This window comes from Stigmatopora argus, chromosome 24, assembly GCF_051989625.1.
Source record: "Stigmatopora argus isolate UIUO_Sarg chromosome 24, RoL_Sarg_1.0, whole genome shotgun sequence".
In the NCBI taxonomy this organism is placed as follows: Eukaryota; Metazoa; Chordata; class Actinopteri; order Syngnathiformes; family Syngnathidae; genus Stigmatopora; species Stigmatopora argus.
The window spans coordinates 2,189,898-2,210,831 of record NC_135410.1 but is presented as its reverse complement, the minus strand read 5'-3'; the positions used below and the strand labels follow the sequence as shown (position 1 = coordinate 2,210,831).

The 20,934-nt window shown below is 40.4% G+C and overlaps 1 protein-coding gene across 1 annotated transcript in view; it reads left to right on the top strand.

The window, feature by feature from the left end:
* Positions 1–2,175: 2,175 nt before the first annotated feature.
* The window catches only part of dspb (desmoplakin b), a 59,425-nt gene continuing 40,666 nt past the window's right edge, over positions 2,176–20,934 (top strand). Inside the window, 9 exon segments of the mRNA XM_077594560.1 lie at positions 2,176–2,451; positions 5,205–5,292; positions 9,464–9,585; positions 14,086–14,236; positions 14,348–14,473; positions 16,288–16,347; positions 16,437–16,604; positions 18,746–18,850; positions 18,954–19,049. Coding sequence (XP_077450686.1) covers positions 2,231–2,451; positions 5,205–5,292; positions 9,464–9,585; positions 14,086–14,236; positions 14,348–14,473; positions 16,288–16,347; positions 16,437–16,604; positions 18,746–18,850; positions 18,954–19,049 — 1,137 coding nt within the window. The 5' untranslated portion in view covers positions 2,176–2,230.

Below are 20,934 nucleotides of genomic sequence, written 5' to 3'. Positions count from 1 at the left end.
ATCAATAAATGCTGTTTTCGGCTAGATTTTACCCCATTTTCGGGCAATGTTTGCCGGTACGCCATTGACGTTCATCGCTGTCTTTTCCCGTGAAAATCACCCCCCTGGCCTGGTTTTAATGTCTGAAAAGCTCCAGTATTTGTATGTAATCATTAAATGCGGCTAGGAAGTGGATTTTACCCAATTTTTTGTGCATTGATTCATTGATTATCTTTTATGTGTCGCAGCTGTAGCTGCAGTAGAGGTTTTATAGCCATAAAATAGTTTTTGAGGGTTGGATTGATTTGTTGAATGCGCTACGAGAAAATGCACAGGCCGCCACTGATAAAATGTTGGTTTGAATACTCGTGTTAAATTGGTTCATAAATATATCATATTCATTTTTTGGAAGCAGGAATGAAATGTGGTTAACCAAAGAGAGTCACACCCAATTTTCCCTCTAAGCTGCCCGCGTGCGCAATTGCGCACTACTCTCGTCTTCTCTGCGCACAGCAAATCATATACAGCGCACAAAATAAAATCCCAATTTTATTTTTAATTTTTTTAATTTACTTATTTATTTATTTTTAGCTGTGAGGCCGACGCGCAAACCACTCATCCGCCGGGCCGCCCATTCATAGATATTAATCATTACATTTTATTATTACTAAATCATTTATGTGTAGTAGACATGCACCTGCTTACGGCAGGTGTGATACTGGTGTGTGCCCATAGCGAGCAATGATGATGTTGCTCACACCGGTTGGTACTCAGTGTGCTCAGGGAGGTTGTCTTTCTGCCCAGACAAACAAAAAATTAAAGGGAACATTGGTCACACCCAAAATTGCCTGCAGCAAGATCATGACTGAAACATGCTTATTTAAGTTCATTACTTATAATTTATCAGCTGTCAGTCACCAGTGTATTTTTTTAAAGTATGCAGTCCCAGTGGCAGAGGAATGTTGCCCTGCAAAATGCAGTGTATAAGTGAATTCACTTAGAGCCAAAAGTGAGTTATTATATGTCTCAGTTTGTCTTTTGCCACTAGGTAAAACTTGGGAATGTGGGACTTTATTTGCTAAATAGAATGGTTCAATGAATTCTTGCTACACATAGGCATAGTCCAAAATGCTATCCTCCATGCAGTCTGTAAGCAGTGTTTTGCAATTATTGTGACGTCCATAAGACATGATTAAAATAAATTTGCACTGAGATTTGATTCACAATATCTCCTCATGTTTAAAACATATTTCACATACACTTGAGTTCGTGTCCAGACAAAACTTGTGATACCAGTCTTTGAACACGCAATCATGCTACATTCCTCAACACCTGGTGATATTAAGATATGAGGTGACAGGGTTGGGCACTTTGTTTCAACTAAAACTCTACTAAAATCATGATCTTGACTACTATTTATTCATTGCTGCCATCATACAATACATACTGTATATTCTACATTGCCACCTACATTGTGAAACAAGTTAAACTTAATCAAGGGAAAGCCAAAGATTTTCGTCAGATAGGCGGGCTACACACTAGGATTATTGTCAATTGGTTTGATGGTTGAGCAATGAATGAAAAATTCTAAACACATGCACCACTATGCTGCCTTCCAAGTTATAAATTGTCTGACACATGCCACAAAATTGCAATGAAATTACATTATTATCCGGATTTTCAAAATAGTTTAAACAATAAACATGGGGACCAAAATGGCGACTAAACTGCGGAAGACACACACGCCGACAAAGAGGCAAAACCATGGGGACGGGAGAAAACACTAGACACGCCAGACATGGCAGACACATGGGTTTAAATAGACACACATTGGCTGTTTACGAATCACACATAAGGGAAGGGGAGCCCGAAGTGATACAAGAGGCGTAACGCACACAATCACCCGGACAGCACACACAAGGAAAAACACATCCACCCAAAACCCCAACAAAATGTGATATTATTATTATAGATGTGTGAGGACATTTGCTCACATAGTGGATGTTTTATTTTTTCTATGTGGGTTATTTAAAATTTGAAGGGTGTGACGTAAAATGTCCTGCAGTTCTTGAATTGCCTTCAATAATATGAGTTTACTCATTGCTCCAGAATAGCTTGGGAGTGGCAGAAAGAGAAAGTAGCTGGGAGTTCCTTATTGGCTCAGGAGGTTGGCCAAAAGCCCGCAGGAACAGCAGTCAGGTGTGGCCACGACCGGTGCGTTTTCTCCAGCAACCTCAACACGCTTGCTGCCATGAGTCAGTACAGTTCTCAGAACGTACTGAACATGAGTTTGAGCCGAAGAGGAGACCCGACCACCGGGGGGTTCTACAACCGCAGTGAGTTTGTGCAAGGAAGTGGCAATGGACATGAGCAATGCATGGATGGATACAACACTCTGCCTATGTCTTCTGCTGGGGGCATGGCAGTAGACACCATAGGAAGAATGGCATCTACAACGGGAGGTGGAATTAGGTACATACCTCCAGGGATTCTATGTACTCATGAAGCTTAATTTGCAAAAAAACAACAACTATACACCGTTGTAAATTTTGTTTAGGTCGAATCAAACTTTCTGGTGGAGTAAATTAAATATTTCTGACTGTTCCTGGAGTATTCATTAGTGCTAGAAAATGTAAACTACTGACAACTGCGTTGCAACTATTGTTAATATAGTATATATCTTATACTTTCTGGCTTTAAAAAAAAAATGTATTTATGTGCACTGTGATCGGCTGGCCACCGATTCAGGGAGATCCCCTCCTCCGCTGGGATAGACTCCAGCACGAGAGCATAAGCAGTTCAGAAAATAAATGAATGTATTTATTTTAAACGATTTGTTTAAAATCTTTTTTAACAAATTTGATGCATGTCAATGGTCATGACTCCATGCAAATTATCCAGCGATGAAAAATGTAATGGAGTAAAGTGGAATTAAATTTACACTAACTTTGTTTGCTACTTCCATCCAATATCAGTATAACTACAACAATAATTTGCATGAACCCTTAAATTGCACTCTTTATCTTAACCGAACACACCCATTTAAAAAAATACTTACTTTATGAATATTGGATTGGATAACTTTATTCATCCCGTATTCGGGAAATTTCATGGTGACAGTAACAAGAGGTTGAGAATGCAGATACAGGAAAGGCATAGTTACACATAGTTACAAGTTAGACAATACAGTCGCAAAGGCCGCAGAACAACAAAGCAAAAGTACAAAGCAAAGCAAAGTATATGGAATCATTAAGAATCACAAAATCAAATCATTATGACAGAAAAGCAACAAAAACACAAAACGAGCAAGAGCGGATGGAGCTACCGCCACCGGCTGCCACTTGAGCGGCGCCATCTTGGTTGCGGTATATGATAAGTGTCGCCAGTTGATGGTTAATAATTCAGTGTTTCTCTCTCATTCTCATTAGGGTCGCGGGGGGTGCTGGAGCCTATCCCAGCTGACTCCGGGCCACAGGCGGGGTAATTCAGTGTCAATAAGTGATCTTCAACATCGGATGATACATTTATACTTTTACAAAACTATTTTAAATTACCCCATGCAAAACTACATGGGAACTCACGAAGTGTAGAACATCTGCTTAGCCACATTTGTAGGCTATATGCACTGATTATAAAATTGCTTTTACCACTGGTAACTTTTCTCCCTTGTTTTGTGGACATCAGTCTTTACAAAAGTATATTACACATATATAATAATGCTTAACACTCTAAATTGACTCTAGTTACGAGTGTGAGCGTGAACAGTTGTCCGTCTTGTGCCTTGGAATTGGTTGGCCACCTGCCCTGTTCCCATAATTACCTGGGATAGGCTCCAGCACCCCCACAACCCTTGTGAGGCTCAGAAAATGAATGAAAGGTCAAGGATGGTCCAAGACACGCCAACTCAGAGCACAATATATTGCGGAGGTCCATGCCAGAAGTTTCAAATCTCCTCCAGTTAGCAATTCTATTACTATGTTAAACAAGTCAATTAAACGGTTTACAGAATCTGCTGAGCTTATTAGTATTAGATAATGAGGGTGCTTTTTTATTTTTACAAAAACACTATTCAGTGTCATTGATGCAAAAAAATACTAGTAATTGTACAACAGTTGTAACTCTTAGTAACATTAGAACTAATATGCTTTTTGTTGGGCGGCTCGGTGGGGCGAGTGGTTAGCGCGTCGGCCTCACAGCTCTGGGGTCCTGGGTGCAAATCAAGGTCACGTCCACCTGTGTGGAGTTTGCATGTTCTCCCTGGGCCTGCGTGGGTTTCTTCCGGGTACTCAGGTTTCCTCCCACATTCAAAATCATGCATGGTAGGCTGATTGTCTAGGTAAGATGGCTAAATTGCCCCTAGGTATGGGTGTGAGTGTGCATGGTTGTACGTCTCCTTCTGCCCTGCGATCGGCTGGCCACCGATACAGGGTGTCCCCCGCCTCTGGCCCGGAGTCAGCTGGGATAGGCTCCAGCACCCCCTACGGCCATAATGAGGATAAACCGGTTCAGAAAATGAGATGCTTTTTCTTTTTACCTTTCGATTGAGATATCACAATGTTTTTGGATGCCAGTAATAATGCAACAAAAACAATTTTGTTCCAGCTCCCAAATAATACAGAAAAAATTCAAAGGAAAACGTTTTTCGTGTTTTGTCTGTTTGGTTGTCTCACTTGATGAGAAAATCCAACCTTTTTTAGAACTTCAACAGGTGCCTCAAAGTTAGGATGATGGTTTGAGGTTGAAATGTGAAGCACACATGACCTGGACTTGTTAAACTTCATTACCAAGAATGTTTGTTCACATGTATAGGTAGATTTAAAAAAAAGAACCATCATCATTTTTCCTGATGGTCACTCACGAAGTGTAGAATATCTGCTTAGCCCCTTACTGTTTATAAAACTGTTTTTACCAATGGTAACTTTTCTCACCTGTACAGCGGGACTTTCTCAAATGCTTCTTATTTCTCTGGGCTTAATAGCGCTGCAGACTCCACCGTCGGGCGCAGGTCACTAAAACGTGGGTCGTGTTCTGTATTCAGGCAGTGGGCCAGAAAATGCTCAGGTCTAGTCCAGGAGGTCAATTTCTGCTCAGTTAACAATACACAACAATTAGTTGACTGCAACACATATCTTAAAAATAATTAAGCATTATTTTCTTATTGTTAGTAATTATGGTAAAAAAAAGTCACAGACAATATGATTGCCTTATTGTGCTTCACTTTGCAGTGGCCTAAATGACATTAATCAGAGAGCCATGTCGCTTCAAACCCAATGCAAAGAGGACCTGAGGAGAGCTGAATTTGCTCAACATTCAGTGAGTTTATATTTATTTTACCCTACATTATTGCTGTTTACCTTAAGCAGTAAACACATTTGTTGTGTATAAATAGTTTATTTTACACTTGTTTGGTATCTTTTGTTTTACACCTTATGTTACAGTAATACCTTCAGATACGAGCTTAAGGGGTTCCTGGACCGAGCTTGAATGACGTTTTATCTCAAATCAACTTTTCCGATAGAAATTAACTATACCGTATTTACTCACATATAAGCCGCACCCTGAAAGTTGCCTTGAAATTTTTGAATTTTACAATTTCTCGCGTATAAGCCGCCCCCCTGATTGCCAATTTTCACCTCCATATTCATGGTTTTAATAGGGAGTACAAACGTGTTACTTTGAAGGGAAAATCTTAAGAAAAATCATCACAGGTGGTATTTCTGGGATACTGTATGAACCAAAAGCACACTATTAGGGTCAATATCATAAGAAAGTTAATATGCCTGTCTTTGTAAATGCAAAATATCAAATTATTCCATTTGAAAAAAGAAATAAGTCTTTCTTGATGAGAACCTGATGCTTTCTAATTACAGAAATTACAATTTTCTTACCCAAAATGTTGTGGCAGCCATATTGCTTCTAATGTCAAAATATTTCAATAGTTTTCACTTTCGAACAAGAAATAAAACAAAAAAGCAAATCAAGGTGGATTTTTTTTTATTTCAAAATCAAGGCTACTCTCATCTGGCGAAAAAAAATGTAGACATCAGCGCCCCGACCTAACTAAAACGGCCGTGCCCTGACCTTGCTAAGATGGCCGCGCCCCGATCTCACTTAGATGGCCGTGCCCCGAGTGAGCAGTGAATGGAAAGTTTGGCGTTTTATGCAAGATACATTTTTTTTCATGAATTTCATTCATAGATGTCAAAATAAATTATGTTTAGCGTTTTATCTGTTTATCTTTTCTGTATTTTCAAAATAAATTATCGTATCGGCATTCGCTTGCGCCGTGATGTCACGCCGCACACATGAGCGCCATTTTGAAATGACGTCATCGTGTCACGGTGCCGTCAAATTGCAGTTTGTATGCGCATATAAGCCGTACCCTCGATTCAATCATCATTTTTTGTCCGACAAAAGCGGCTTGTATGCGAGTAAATATGGTAAATACAAATTAATTCATTCCCACCCTCTGAAAAAACAGCAAAACTGGATATTACAGTGGAAAAACATATTTTTATTGGTTCGAATTAACCATCTACTAGCAGAGTAACAAATAACTATCTAGTGGTTATGATGTTCAATACTAAAATTAGACATTATTCAGTACAACGCGAGTGCGCGGAGGAGAGAGAGCGAGTGAGAGAACAATAGAGAGACACTTTTTGGACGACAACGCATTCGTAACATAACATGAACATAAATGTAACTTAAATTAACTTAGATTACGAACATTCTATTTTTTTTTACTTTTGTTCTTGGCTCTTTTTGCCTCGCTTCCACCTTCACTTTTAGCCAGAGGTTTTAAAAGGAACCTATCTAGGGTTGTTTGTTTTTGTCTCACCTTCAAAATATTACGAAAATGACGCACACAAATGTCCTCATATTAGGATAACGCACGACCACTTACCAACTTGTCTGGGTGCTCCTCTCGTATTAGCGAGTCAGCTCCATCATGCATACACTACTCTCATGTTTTTTTATTATCTCGTGCTTAATATCGATTGTCATCATATGCCTTTTCTTTGCAGTACCCTTCATTGCACCTGCTTGCTTTGGACCCATTGTTTTTCCCTTAATTCTGCACTGACTAACACAAGAAAAAAAAACAGAAAAAAATGCAATGCTCTACCCAGTGCTCGTAGATTTCTTTACACAAGGTAGATACAGCAATAAAGACAGTGCACTGTTATCATAAGCAGCCTCTCGCGTCACGGCCACTTGGCTGTCTCATATGCTCGTATCTAAAGGCAACTATTACCTCGGAATTGTACTCATATCTCAATTTTCTAGTATGTTGGGGCACTCGTATGCCAAGGTATTACTGTATTATAAAAAAAAACCACACTGCATCTATCACGTCACTCCAATTTATATTCAGATTTAGACCACATTGTCAACTTGATACATAAATTCTATTCCTTTTTGTTTTGAAGAATATTGTTGGCACTTGCTTGACTATTTACATTTTATTCCCTGTCATTCTTTGGTAGTTATTGATGTGACTATACTCATCCCCCCCAAGGCTCAACTCTACAGTACAAGACATTCTTTTTATTTTTTGGCACAGTTTTTTGCCACTCTCCAAAGTAAACCACCTATAATTTGATTTCACAGCCACTCTTGTTGCTACTATATGGTTTTTGGTATTGTAAAGTATGTTTCATATGCCTCAACTCAGAAGGTGGTATGTGAGCTCAGTGGTGGAGCGGAGTTGGACTCAAGTGAGGGAATATAAAAAGGAAAGGCTTTAATTGTAACTAAACAGTGTACAAAATAAAACCTTACAAACTAAAAACTGGGAAAACTAAACACAAAGAAACATACTGACCGGGGGAGGAAGACGTGACCTCCAAACAAGACAATACTCACACCAAGACTGACAATGGCACGGGGTTTAAATACATAGGGGACAGGGGTTGACAAGACAATTGCGAACACCTGGGCCATACGAGGGAAGGAGCACTGGAAAGACACAGCAGGTGAAACACATTCACAATCACGCGGACAGGACACACAAGGGAAAATACACCCAACTACCAAACCCCAAAACACATGACGGCAGGGGCCTGAACCAGCTCCTCTAATGTGCATTCAGCCAGTGAAATTGAGACTTTTACAGAGTTAAACATTTTTTAAATTGTAACCCTCTGCAATGTGTGATTTTTAAAGAAAGAAGTAATACAGAGCTGCCAACATCTCTAGAATTTTGGGAGTTTACCCGGACAAGTAATGCAAACTCCGGGACTCCTGACAACCTCCCTAAACTATTTTTAGTTTTTACATTTTATATCGGTTTTGAGTGAATCACAATCACTACGCAAAAACTCCGGAAATGGGACAAGGGTACACCTGAAATGGAGTCAATGGAGGTTGGTAGCTCTGGTAATACATTCAGTGTGTGATTGAAAAATCAAATTGAATTGTGTCAGGGTGTATGAGTGGTTAGTGCAGTAGCCTCACAGTTCTGAGGTTCTCGGTTCGAATACAGGTTCCCCTCTTGTGTGGGGTTTCCTCCCACAAAAAAACATGCATGGTAGGCAGGTTGGACACTCTAAATTACCCCTAGGTATGAGTGACAGCTGGAATAGGCTCCAGCACCCCTGTGACCGTTGTAAAGATAAGCGGTTCAGAAAATGAATGAATGAATTGTGTGTTAGGGTTATTATTTGCTGAGTACATTATTATATATTTGATGATTAGTATACATTACATTATTTGCTTGCAATGAAGAACGCTTTGCTGATGAAGAAGAATGTTTTGAGGACCATCAACCTCTCACACGGTCGTTCACACCGTAGATCCGGAGGACTCTCAATTGTTTTGACTTTGACTTCGCACCAGGTGGTGATACCGCTTCCTCGGATCCGGAGGACTTACAATTGTTTTGACTTCTGAAAGTGTGGTACACAACACTCCCTTGGGAAAATCCGGAGGACTTACAAATGTTTTGACTTCTGACAGTGTTGTCCACAGCCCTCCCTCGGGAAGAACCGACAGACCTTCAATTGTTTTGAGAACTGAGATGCATGTTGTTAAACTTATGTATTATGTAATAAATGAGCAAGAGAGGATTCGATTCGGGAGAATGATCTTGACCGAGGACGCGTGTGGATCGATTCTGTCTTGCAAGAACCCGGTTATGAGTCAGATGTCGGTTTCATTACGGCGTGCACTTGGGAATGCCTAAAGGGTGAACCTATCATTGTGTCAGGAAAAAAATGAGAAATTGCAAAATGTAACAAAGGTGAAAAAAATACATGGTGGCCTCTAGTGGTGAATTCAAATGTCACAACCAATTAATCCTACAGTAAGCAAGGGATATTTGCCATTGATTTATTATTTTATTTGTCATTCTTTTCCCTGTTTCTTTTTTTCTTCTTTGCATTTTTCCAGTAATTTTTGAGCTATGATTATTGCTATCGTTTTTATTCAATAGCATTATTTATTAGCATGTCTGTGTTTTACAATATATTATGCATTTCAGGGAGAAAACATGGCTGATGCAGAGAAGTATATATTAAGGGCAAAAGACATTATTGATCAACTGAAGACCTACGCAATTGACCTGAAGCAGATGGGACAGCCGAGTGACAAAGTTTTCAGAACGTAAGAGTTGTGATTTTTTTCCGTTTTTGTGAGTGGCATTCATTCACTACAATAATAAACATTCTGTGAAAAGAGATTCATATACATTAGACCACATGATGTTGTTGCGTGTGCGGTCGTTTGGTCGCTGGTCTTTTGGTCGCCGGTCTTTTGGTCGCCCGTTGTTTGGGTCCGGGCGACCAAAAGACCGGCGACCAAAAGACCGGCAACCAAAAGACCGGCGACCAAAAGACCGGCGACCAAAAGACGGCGACCAAAAGACCGACAAAACAAGGTAAAACAACACTGTCTACGCATCAATAAAAGCCAACAATGGCCCCGAGCAGTTTCACTGAGCGGACGTGTGAGTGTATAAGAGTTTGTATGTACATGAGTTGTCCCCTTAGGAAGTGACGTCAGTCAGGGTCTTAACAAGTTCTCCAACAGAACACAATAAAAGTACGGGAAATTTGGAGCTTTTCTTTAGCCTAATAATTAATAGGGCATTAAGTATGACTAAATAATGATTTGCAGTTTGTATTTAGGGAATTTGAGCAACAATTTAAATGGTAATTATCAATAACCTTCCGGGTGACCAAAAGACCGGCGACCAAACGACCGAGTACCATGTTGTTGTAATGATGTCATAATGTTCAACTTTCCACTTCTCACATGATGTTTTGACCCTGCAGGGTTTGTTTTGTTTCAAATTGTTTTTATTTAATATTGAAGAAAACTACAAAAGAGAAAGTGTTTTGTAACCTGAAAGTTTTGTGTTGGGAGGCATTCATAAGTAGAGGTACCAATGGACAGTGTATTTGAAATGACAAGCATGTGTGTGGGCACACGACAGGCTGAAGGCTTTGCACCCATGCTCTCTGTTAGCGAACTTGTTCATAGGAAACACAGACAGTTAAGTGCATGTGCTGTGTGCACTTGCCCTTTCCATTAAGAAAATGGCAGAAGACAGGGAACTGTCACTCAACTCAGCACCGAGAAATACAAATGTTGGGCAACAGGCAGTGGCCATCATTTACATCTTAAAATAAAGCATTCTGAGCGGAATGGACAGCAGGGAGCTGCTGTGAGGGTGGATTTTTTTCAGAAATGCGAGCCTCAGGTGATTTTACAGCAGACGCCGTCGCGCTTATTTGAAAAACGAGCTTGCTCAGTGGACTGAAAGCCGGGAGCCTTGGGGTCGCGGATATGATGGTGGGATTTCCCAGAAATGTTTCTGTTTGGTCTGTTCTGGCTTCAGAAGCAGGTACAGAAAGAGTGAGACCAATTTCGGAAATAAGTTTATTACCAGACTGCAAAATGGGGAGAGCTCGAACAGTGTGGACGCACAGCCTGTTCCTTGCAACTCTCAGAGAACGAACTGGAGGTGAGTCTATATCTTTTGTGAAAAACAGGATTTTGTGCAAAAGAGGATCTAGGCTGACACGCTTAGACATCTGCAGGGCAGATGTCTAAACGATATTTTTATAACTCACACAAACTGGTGCAATACGAACAAGCAATTGCAAAGCAAGTTTGGCAGCTTAGCTTACAGTTTCGAAGTGCATACTCTGGGCGACGTTATGGCAGACGCCGTTGAGCATATGTGTTTCCAAAAAAAACTGCCTTCACAACTCCCCATCGCAAAAGATCTGTTACGTCTTTGGGGAAACGTCGAGGTGAGGTTACTAGGAATAGAACCCAATCGCGGGCAAGCAGGCGAGGACGAGGGAAATAGTGCTTATACCAAAACTTTAATAACGTAGGCAGGATCTTCCAAAAGAACAAAGACTTAGGAATCGAAACACAAAACCAAATCGGACTAGGGAAAACACGGGGAATCGAGGAACGAGGTAACGCAACGGCATGGGAAATAAGGCAGACGATCCAACAATCACATCATTGGGGTTTAAATAGACACAACAGGAACTAATTTTGAATCACGCTCAGCTGCGCGAGCACAACGGCAAGGCAGGAAGGACCAACATGAGTGGGGAAACGAACATCAGAACACAGGGAGAAGGCAATGGGAAAATCAATAACAAGCTACCCCTAACAAGATCCTCCTGAAAAGTTCCCCTACGGTGCCTCCTGAAGATTCCATCGATGATCCAATGCCTCTCGAATATGACGAAAAAGACTTGGACAACAGCTCCCAATAACCAGTTTTTTATTCTTTTAATTTAAGTTAAGCAGAGAGGAACTATCTTCACTGTGAGTACAGTAATGTTGTACTTTATTTAGCCATTTTACAACTTACTCACGTCATCATCACCCAGAAATACATCAAAGTCCTCATTTTCTGTGTCCAAGTTAAACTATTACGGTTGATGCCGATGTTCAGCGGTTGTAGTTCTTTGGTCAAGCCTCCGGGAATAACGGCAAGCTCCGAGTTCATTTTCATGACTTGGTTTTTCACCGTTGATGTGAGATGAGCACGCATGGAGTCGCAAATCAAAAGTGATGGCGAGCCGTGAAAAAATCCATCCGGTCGCTTGACATACACCTCACGTAGCCATTCTCTCATTTTCTCCTCGTCCATCCAGCCCTTAGGATTTGCCTTCACGATGACGCCGGCTGGAAACTTTTCTTTCGGCAGCGTCTTTCGCTTAAAAATCACCATTGGTGGTAGCTTCTGCCCCATTAGCATGGCAAGCGAGAACGAGAGTAAAAGCCGACTTCTCGTGCCCCGTTGTTCGTATCGCCAACGTGCTGGTTCCCTTCTTCTCGACAGTGTGGTTCATCAGGATGTCGAAAGTCAGCGGTAGCTCGTCCGTGTTCGTTAGGTGGTTTGGCTGTATAAGTTTGTCGGCAATCCTCTTGGTGCAGTAGGTGCGGAAAATGGCTAGCTTTTCAATGTAGTCCGCCGGAAGTTGCTGCGCCACGGTTGTCCTCACGCTAATCACCAGATGGTGCCATTTCATAAAACGAAAGCACCACGACGGTCCTCCTTGGAAATGTTCATTTTCAATTCTCCCGCGAGCGCTTTTGCCCTCAGTCGAATGGTGACTGTGGAGACGTTTCTCCCAGCTGCTCTTAGACCAAGAATCCACTGCTCCAGTTGATCTTCCAAGCCGGGCCACCTTGCCTTGTTCCCACGGAAACTCAGCTTCCTCCTATTGACTTGGCGAAGCTCCTTCTGCTTTCTCCATTTGCGAACCATAGATTTGTTTATGTTGAATTCCCTCGCCGCTGCTCTGTTCCCATGCTCCACTGCATAATCGATGGTTTGAAGCTTGAACTGAGCTTCGTAAGCGTGCCTCTTTGTAGTATTATTCATTCTTCGTTTTGCAATTGAGCACATGCATGCCCACACTAGTATATATGGGACCCTTGTAGGGGCGTGGCTTTAGCGTCTTCTCCCACACACCCCCTCCACAAGCCTTTCCCCACCAACGTCCGCCTTTAGCGTCTGAGTCCACCCACGTCCGCCTTCTCTCTATATAAGAAGCGTGTCGGCAAGAAGTGCTCAGTCAGGCTCCGGAGCTCTGAGCTCGGAGCTCAGAGCTCACAGCTCACACAGGGCGCTCTGCATTATAAGACACCCTGTCTATTTTGGAGAAATTTTAAGACTTATTGTCGTGAAAATACGGTACTTGTATTTCTCTATAGGCACGAAAACATGCAGTATGGTAGCAACAATAGGCGTGATCCTACTTCACGGTTTATCACGGCCACGTATGGTCTACATCAGTGGTCCCCAAACTATTCCAGAAAGGGCCGCAGTGGGTGCGGGTTTTCGTTCCAACCTGTAAGAGGAAACCTTTCCACCAATCTGGTATCCTAGAAGTGCAATCAGTGGATTGCAGTCAGGTGCTTCTTTTTTCAGCAGAAACCTCATTGGTTAAACTGTTTGTGTTGGATCGGTTGGAACAAAAACCTGCACCCACTGCGGCCCTTGAGGACCGGTTTGGAGACCTCTGGTCTACATTATCTGCGATATTCGAGGGATTACTGTACTTACCACATATAATTGCTGCACCTCAGGGTTGCCAGATCACAAAGACTTCAAACCAATTCATTCATTTTCACTACCATTTATCCTGACAAGGGTTGTGGGGGTGCTGGAGCTGGAGCCAACTGTGGGCATCAGGCAGGGGACACCCTGAATCAGTGGCCAGCCAAACACAGGGGGCACAGGGAGACGGACAACCATTCACGCCCACACTTCTACCTAAGGGCAATTTAGAGTTCAACCAGTCTAACATGCATGTTCTTGGAATCTTGGAGTACCCGGAGAAAAACCCACGTAAGCTCAGGGAGAACATGCAAAGTCCACACAGTTAGGACCCATCTAGGCTCGAACCCTCGACCGCAGAACTCTGAGGCAGACGAGCTAACTCCTCGTCGCCGGGCCGCGTCGTCATAATAGAAATAAATAAAAGCTATTGTGCTTGGGATTTCTTTCTCTGACTGTCATGTTGCGTTCCCCACCTCTGTTGTGGACATCATGAACCCTATGCTTTTAACCTCCCAAACATCCTAGCCTCTATTTTCATGCATCTATTTCTCCCTATGCTGTAGTTGGGAGATTTGTAATGATCAGCTGAAGGGGTTCCACCTGGCAACGACGGGGTCTTTGAAGAGAAGGAGGAGTGCTAAAGGAAGCTCTAGTTCCTGGGAAGAACGAGGGAGGAGCTTCCATGATGCTATGTCCTGGATTGCACAGCAAAAGGTGGATGCAGTCAACCAACAAATTGCAATTTTTCAATTTCAGATGGTCTTATAGTTTATGAAAATCTTATATTGCAGTAACTGATTTTTTCTCCCAAAACTATCCCCCCAGCGTCTGATTGAAATGAGATTCTGGGGTGAAGATCCTGCTAGCATAGAAAAGAATCTTATTAGCCAACAGAGGTTACACAACTCTTTAAAGAACAGCTCAGAAGTGGACAGAGCCAGGAGTGACCTGGTGAGTTGAACCATGCTCAATGTATTGTTACAGGGATCATATTTTATGAAAAATGTTTAGATTCAGACTCTGGATATTTGTTGCACAGAGGTGTCTGTTCATGTACAAAAAGTTTCCTTAGGATTGTTTTCAGCAGCGGCTCAGAAATATATTGATATGATTTTTAAATCATTTTAAATTATATTAATTTGAGCAATAAATGTATTTTTGTAAATTGAATATGTCAAATAAATTCAATAAATGACCATAATTTATTTTAATTCATTAAAAAACTATATATGCCACCTAATGGTGCAGTGATTATTTCCACTGACTTTGGTGTGGGTTGCATAGGGTTCGATTCCTACACAGAGACGGTGTGTTTGTGAATACAGATGGTTGTCTATCTCTATGTATGCCCTACAACGGACTACTGACCAGTTTAGAGTGTACAATGATAAGCGGTGTTAAAAATGAATGAATGAGTAAAAATATTGATTTAACTGAATTTTTTTACATCATTGATTTGTCTAAAAATACAAAAATATACGAGAAAAAAAAGTGTTTAAAAAACACCATAATCAGTGGAACCATGAGTCAGGAAACAGACTGATAACTTCATCTCATTTTTTATCTGAATTTTCAACACTCTGATCTGGAAAAATGCAGTAAGAGTAAAATAGCATACATTTATCAATTGCTTAGTCAGGTTAGTGACACTGACAAAATAACTAACATGGATTATGTAATTTTAATTGTTACTGAATGTATTCAGAATATATATTTAACCCCAATTTTCAAAAAAATCAATTTGAGGTTTCATTTCGATATTGTGATACCATGTTATTTCAATCATTATCATCATTTTCATTATTATCATATTGTGGAAAATTTGGGCCCTGTAATCCTTAAATGGGATTTGAAGCAGAAAATTGGGTAACACTTTATTTCAATGCTCATGAAAGCTCATAAAACTGTTCTGATAATGGAATGACACCTGTTATGAACATTTGCTTATGACAGATGTCATTAAGTGTTCTAACCCATTCTTAAACCTTAACCAAAGACATTTGAAAGAATGCCAACTTTGCATCAAAAGTGTCATCATTTACAGAATCACACTTCTTAACTCACTCATCTGAAATAAGCATTAATTTATACTCCATTCTTGATTTGGAGACTGTCATCAGAAGTGTTTAATGAAAATCTAACCAAATATTGTAATCAAATATATTACTGATCAGTGCTATGAAACAAATTATGTATTGTGAATTTTCCATTGTATGCAAATGTAGTATAGTATAATATCTGGCAGGGGTCGGGAACCTTTTTGACAGAGAGAGCCATAAACAATTCATATTTTCAAATGTTATTCCTGGAAAGCCATGCTCAGAATTTAAAAGTAAAAATACACAAAAATGCGTGCCCTGTTTAGTCATTTCACCACTTGTAAAGTACGAAAATTCTCTGAATTATTTTGACAACATTGTTGCGCTGTTGCTAATCAATGAGTATCAATGGGAGTATGAATGCAGAAGAGTCTGGTATATAGTAATACGTATTGTAATTTTTAAAAAGTACAATACCTCTACAATCATTCATCTTCCATACCGCCCATCTACAAAAGAGTTCTGGGGGTTGCTGGAGCCTAACCCAGCTGTCTTTGGGTAAAAGGCAGACCATACCCTAGACTGGTCGCCAGTCAGTCATAGGGCACACATAGACAGACGACCACTCACTCTCACAATCACAATGCCATCGAGTGGGAATCGAACACCTCTACAATCTAAATACAAAAATAAAATGCTATTAGTAATTTTGTATATGATTTTCAGGTTAAGAAAGGAGACAAAGGAAATCTTCATGCGTTAGACCAAGGGTGGGACAATCTACAGGTGAAACAAATGACATTGATATGCGAGAAGGGGTCAATTATAATTTGTGAGTTTATTTAATCTGAAAATTTCTTATTCTATCACCATAGCAAATATCGTTCGCTCGGACACAACAGCTGGTAGATTTCCAGCAGATCATTCAAGAACTCTGCAGTGAGATCATGTGGGTCAATGACAAGGAAGAAGAGGAGTTAATCTTCGATTGGAGCGAAAAGAACATCGACCAGTACATACCCCGAAAGCAAGAAAGCTATTCAGTTAGTATTTACATACAATCCTTGCCAAATTACACAGTACCTAAAAAACAACTGTAGACCACATATGGAAAGTCTGGTGGCAGCCCAGAGCCCCAATTGATTAAGTTAGGGATGGGTAACCCGGTTTTCGGGGGCCGCTGTGGGTGCAGGTTTTTGTTCCAACCGATCCAGCACAGACACTTTGACCAATGAGATTTCTGCAGAAAACAAGAATCACCTGACTGCAATCCACTGATTGCAATTATTGGGCACTAGTTTGGTGAAAAGGGGTCCTGCGGCCCTTTGTGGGATAGTTTGCCCACCTCTGGTAATTCTTGCCCTGCATAATTAAGTAAAAAAATGAAAAGTTACAAAGTAAAAAGTTATAACTACTAAATTATTATCACTTGCTTCCCCCTTGCAACCTGTGAGGTCACAAAAGAATTGGAAATAGTCATGCTCAAAACAAAATCAAGAGTTAAGTTAGGTATATTTATATACACAGTCGTAAATCCTCAAAAGATCCAAAAGAACATCACAAAGACTGACTTGATATCAAAATATTGAATAATATTATCACAGGCTATATTTAGAAGTACAGAATTACGTTAAAGTCCCCATACTCATTTCCCAATATTTTTAACTGTTTCATGCATAAAATAGGTTGAAATGGGAGTGTAAACTTTTTCAGGGTGGTATCCAAGAAGGTTTTTTTTTTAAAAAATTTATATATGATTGTGATCGTCTTTGTAAATTAAAACATTCTACAAACAATAGGATTATAATTATGCACAGTGTGATATCACATTGTTGAGAAGTTTAGGAAGGAACATTCAGTGTTACTAAGTCAACAAAGTAAGAATGTGCTAAGCCCAATATTTTATAAGTAGCAGAAACAGAACAGGTTGCCCAGGACCTGATGCAAGATTCCTCCAAAAGCCACAAAGAACAGACATCCTGACACATAATTACCGTTTACGCACTATAAGGCGCACCGCATTATAAGGTGCTACAGTAGAGTTATGTAATGCATCCATTAGACGGTGCTGCGCTAAAGGGAATGTCAATAAAACAGTCAGATACGTCTGTCAAACTTTATTAATAGATTACAAAATCAGCCTTCTGACAATTCCTTTCACTCCGAAAAAATGAATAAACAACTATTTTATTATTTTCTATGAGGTAAAGTATTAGGATTTTCGTGACACAGTTTATCTTATAACAACAGCAAGGTATAACATTCACTGTACGTCCTCCCATTTTATCCACAGTGCGGTTCGCAGGAATATCAAAGGTGAGCGGAACCTCGTCCATATTGATGATATGCTCTGGCCAGATCATTTTTTCAGTAATCTTGTTTCTGCAGTATCTGCGGAAAGTGGCCATCTTTTATTGGTAGTCCGCTGGCAGTTGCTGTGTGTAGTTCATGTGCGGATGGAAAGATTACTTCTTTTCATAAAACGAAAGCACCAAGAAGGACCGCCTCTAAATTTGTTGATGTTAAGTTCACGGCATGCATAGTATCCCAGCATGCACCGCGCACAACATGATGTCAAACACGAAAATAGAAAATTCAAAAAAAGCAAAATCAATTAACTTTTTAGACCTAAATTAGACTTTTTTTTTTTAAGATTCCAAGGGATAAAAGAGCACAATTCTTTATAATAGGCTTTTTTTATAGAAATGAAAACACAGTTTTATATATCCCAGCATGCACCGCGCACTAATTGATGTCAAACACGAAAAAAGAAAATTTAAAAAAAGAAAAATCAATTAACGTTTTAGACATAAATCTGACGAAAAATTGATCCATCTATAAGGTGCACCGGATTATAAGGCGCATAGTCAGCTTTTAAAAAAATTGAAGGCTCTTAGGTGCGTGCGCCTTGTAGTGCAGAAAATACGGCGTAATAAATCAACATAAATTGAAGGGGAATGCGTCCCCAGTAAGTGCCATTAGATCTGTTGACCCAGAGCAGCATTAAGGCTAGGAATGCATTTAAACGTGGCACATTTGGCATTAAATGGTTTTTCATAGCAATTCATTATTGCTTATTCGATTTGAAGTTATTTGTCACAGAGTTACGAGTATGTAATACATATTTTTTTATAATGTTGTAAGTTGTCAAATTAAAACCACTTTAATGTTGTCTACTTAATAGAAACTAATGAGTGCTCTTGAGGAGAAAGAAAAGCAACTGAATAAACTGAAGGTCAGAGTGGACACCCTGTTAAAGAACAACCACCCAGCTTCAGACAAGATCGAGGTCTGTCCGGTTCACCTGCTTTGCTAATGTACTGTATGGCACCTTAAATCTTATTTACAATATTTTCCATTTTTATTTCTACTGTCTACATTTTGTTCTCAAGGCATACAGGGACACACTACAGACTCAGTGGAGTTGGCTGCTTCAAATTACCAAATGCATTGATGTGCATCTAAAGGAGAATGCAGCATTCAACCAGGTAAGTCTACAAAGGCTTACACAGTCGCATGCAGGACTTATATTCAATGTGAAACTGGCTGAGAAAAATTACCACTTGTGCAAAGCACAAATTAAAAACAATTCAAGCATGTTTTTTTAAAAAAAACAAAGAGGATGAATTTGATTAAACACTTCACAAATAAGACGAAATAGCAAAGGGGATTGCCTGTAAAAATGGAATAAGACAAAATTCAGAACTGCTGGGCATTTAGGAGATATGATAGGAGAAAAAATATTTGGTCCCAGATTTTTTTTTAAAATTTAAATATAAATAGTTATGTGTATATAGGGCGGCCCAGCGGATGACTGGTTAGCATGTCGACCCCCAGTTCTGGGGTCCTGTCTTCAAATCCAGGTTGGTCCTCCTGTGTGGAAATTGCATGTTCTCCCCCAGCCTGCATGGATTTTCTCCGAGTTCTCCAGTTTTGTCCCACATTCCCAAAAAAATGCATGGTAGGCTGGCTGGACACTCTAAATTACCGCTAGGTATGAGTGTAAGTGTGCATAGTTGTCCGTCTCCTTGTGCCCTGCGATCGGCTGGCCACTGATTCAGGGTGTCCCCCGCCACTGGCCCGGAGACAGCTGGGATTGGCTCCAGCACCCCCCGCGACCCTAATGAGGATAAAGCGGTTCAGAAAATGAGATGAGAAACGACTTTAGTGCTGAATTGCTGAGTTATGGCAGTAAACATTTTTTCACCTTCTCACCTGTAGGGAGTTTTTGGGCAGGTCTAAATGAGGAATTAGCTGCAGCAAAACCCTAGGTTTCTGGCATGTTTCTCCCATTATATAGAGACTAACAGTCATAAAATGCTTGTTATCCCATTTACCAACCACTATTTTAAACTATGCCAATAATCTCAGCACTCCTGAAGTAGGAGCAAGGTGTGCATAAAATGTGACCCAGCCAGGTGGTTCCACCGATGTATGCACTTGTAAAGCCTGTTGGCACAGCAGTAAGAGTAAAGCTAAAATGTGGCTGTGCAACATGCTTCTTGCGCCTGCAAAGTGTCTCTTCATTGAAGTCAACGAGCATAACTAGCAGTAGGGAGAAGATTGCCTCTACCTAATAGCGAGAAATGGATCAAATGTGGCCGAGAGACATGATTTTCCCTTTGCTCACAAAGCTATTAAATTATGTTGAATGTATACATAGGAAACCACCTAGACAATGTAGCATCCATTTTCTACGTTATAAGTAGACATAGTTGATTTACTTTTGGCACTTAAGTAATGTATTTGACCACAGTCATTGAACACCCCTATAGCTTTTGACACATGACAGGATAACCTCATTTTTGGCAAACTTGTGAACAACACACTTTCTTTTGTGTGCCAAAATCTTCAGCTCTGACTTCTGCCATTTTTTTATCCCCTGTCTTACACTTGCGAGTTTCAGCGTGGATTTTGACATTTTTATGTTTTTTTTTTCATACTTAAGATAAAAAGCCGTGATGTGCTGAAGCCGCAAAGTGGTGAAGGATCACAGTATTTTGGTCAATGATCAATGAGCTTACTAAACAACAAAATAACCAGCATTTGAGACATCCAGTTGGCCAGGCCGCGAGAGGCTGCTTTATGATTTCACCGCGCTGTCTCTCTCGCCGCATCTCCCTCGTGCAAAGATATCCATGAGTACAGGCAGACCGTTACAGTTTTTCTGTGTTTTTTTGCGTTAGTCAGTGCAGAATTAAGGGGGAAAAGAATGGATCCAAAGCAAGAAGGTCCAAAGAAAGGTAGTGCGAAGAAAAGGCGTATGATGACAATCGATATTAAGCACAAAACAATAAAAAAAGATGAGTAGTATACGCGTGACTGAGCTGGCTCGTCAATACGTATGGGGAAGCAGGAAGTTCGCCCCGAAAG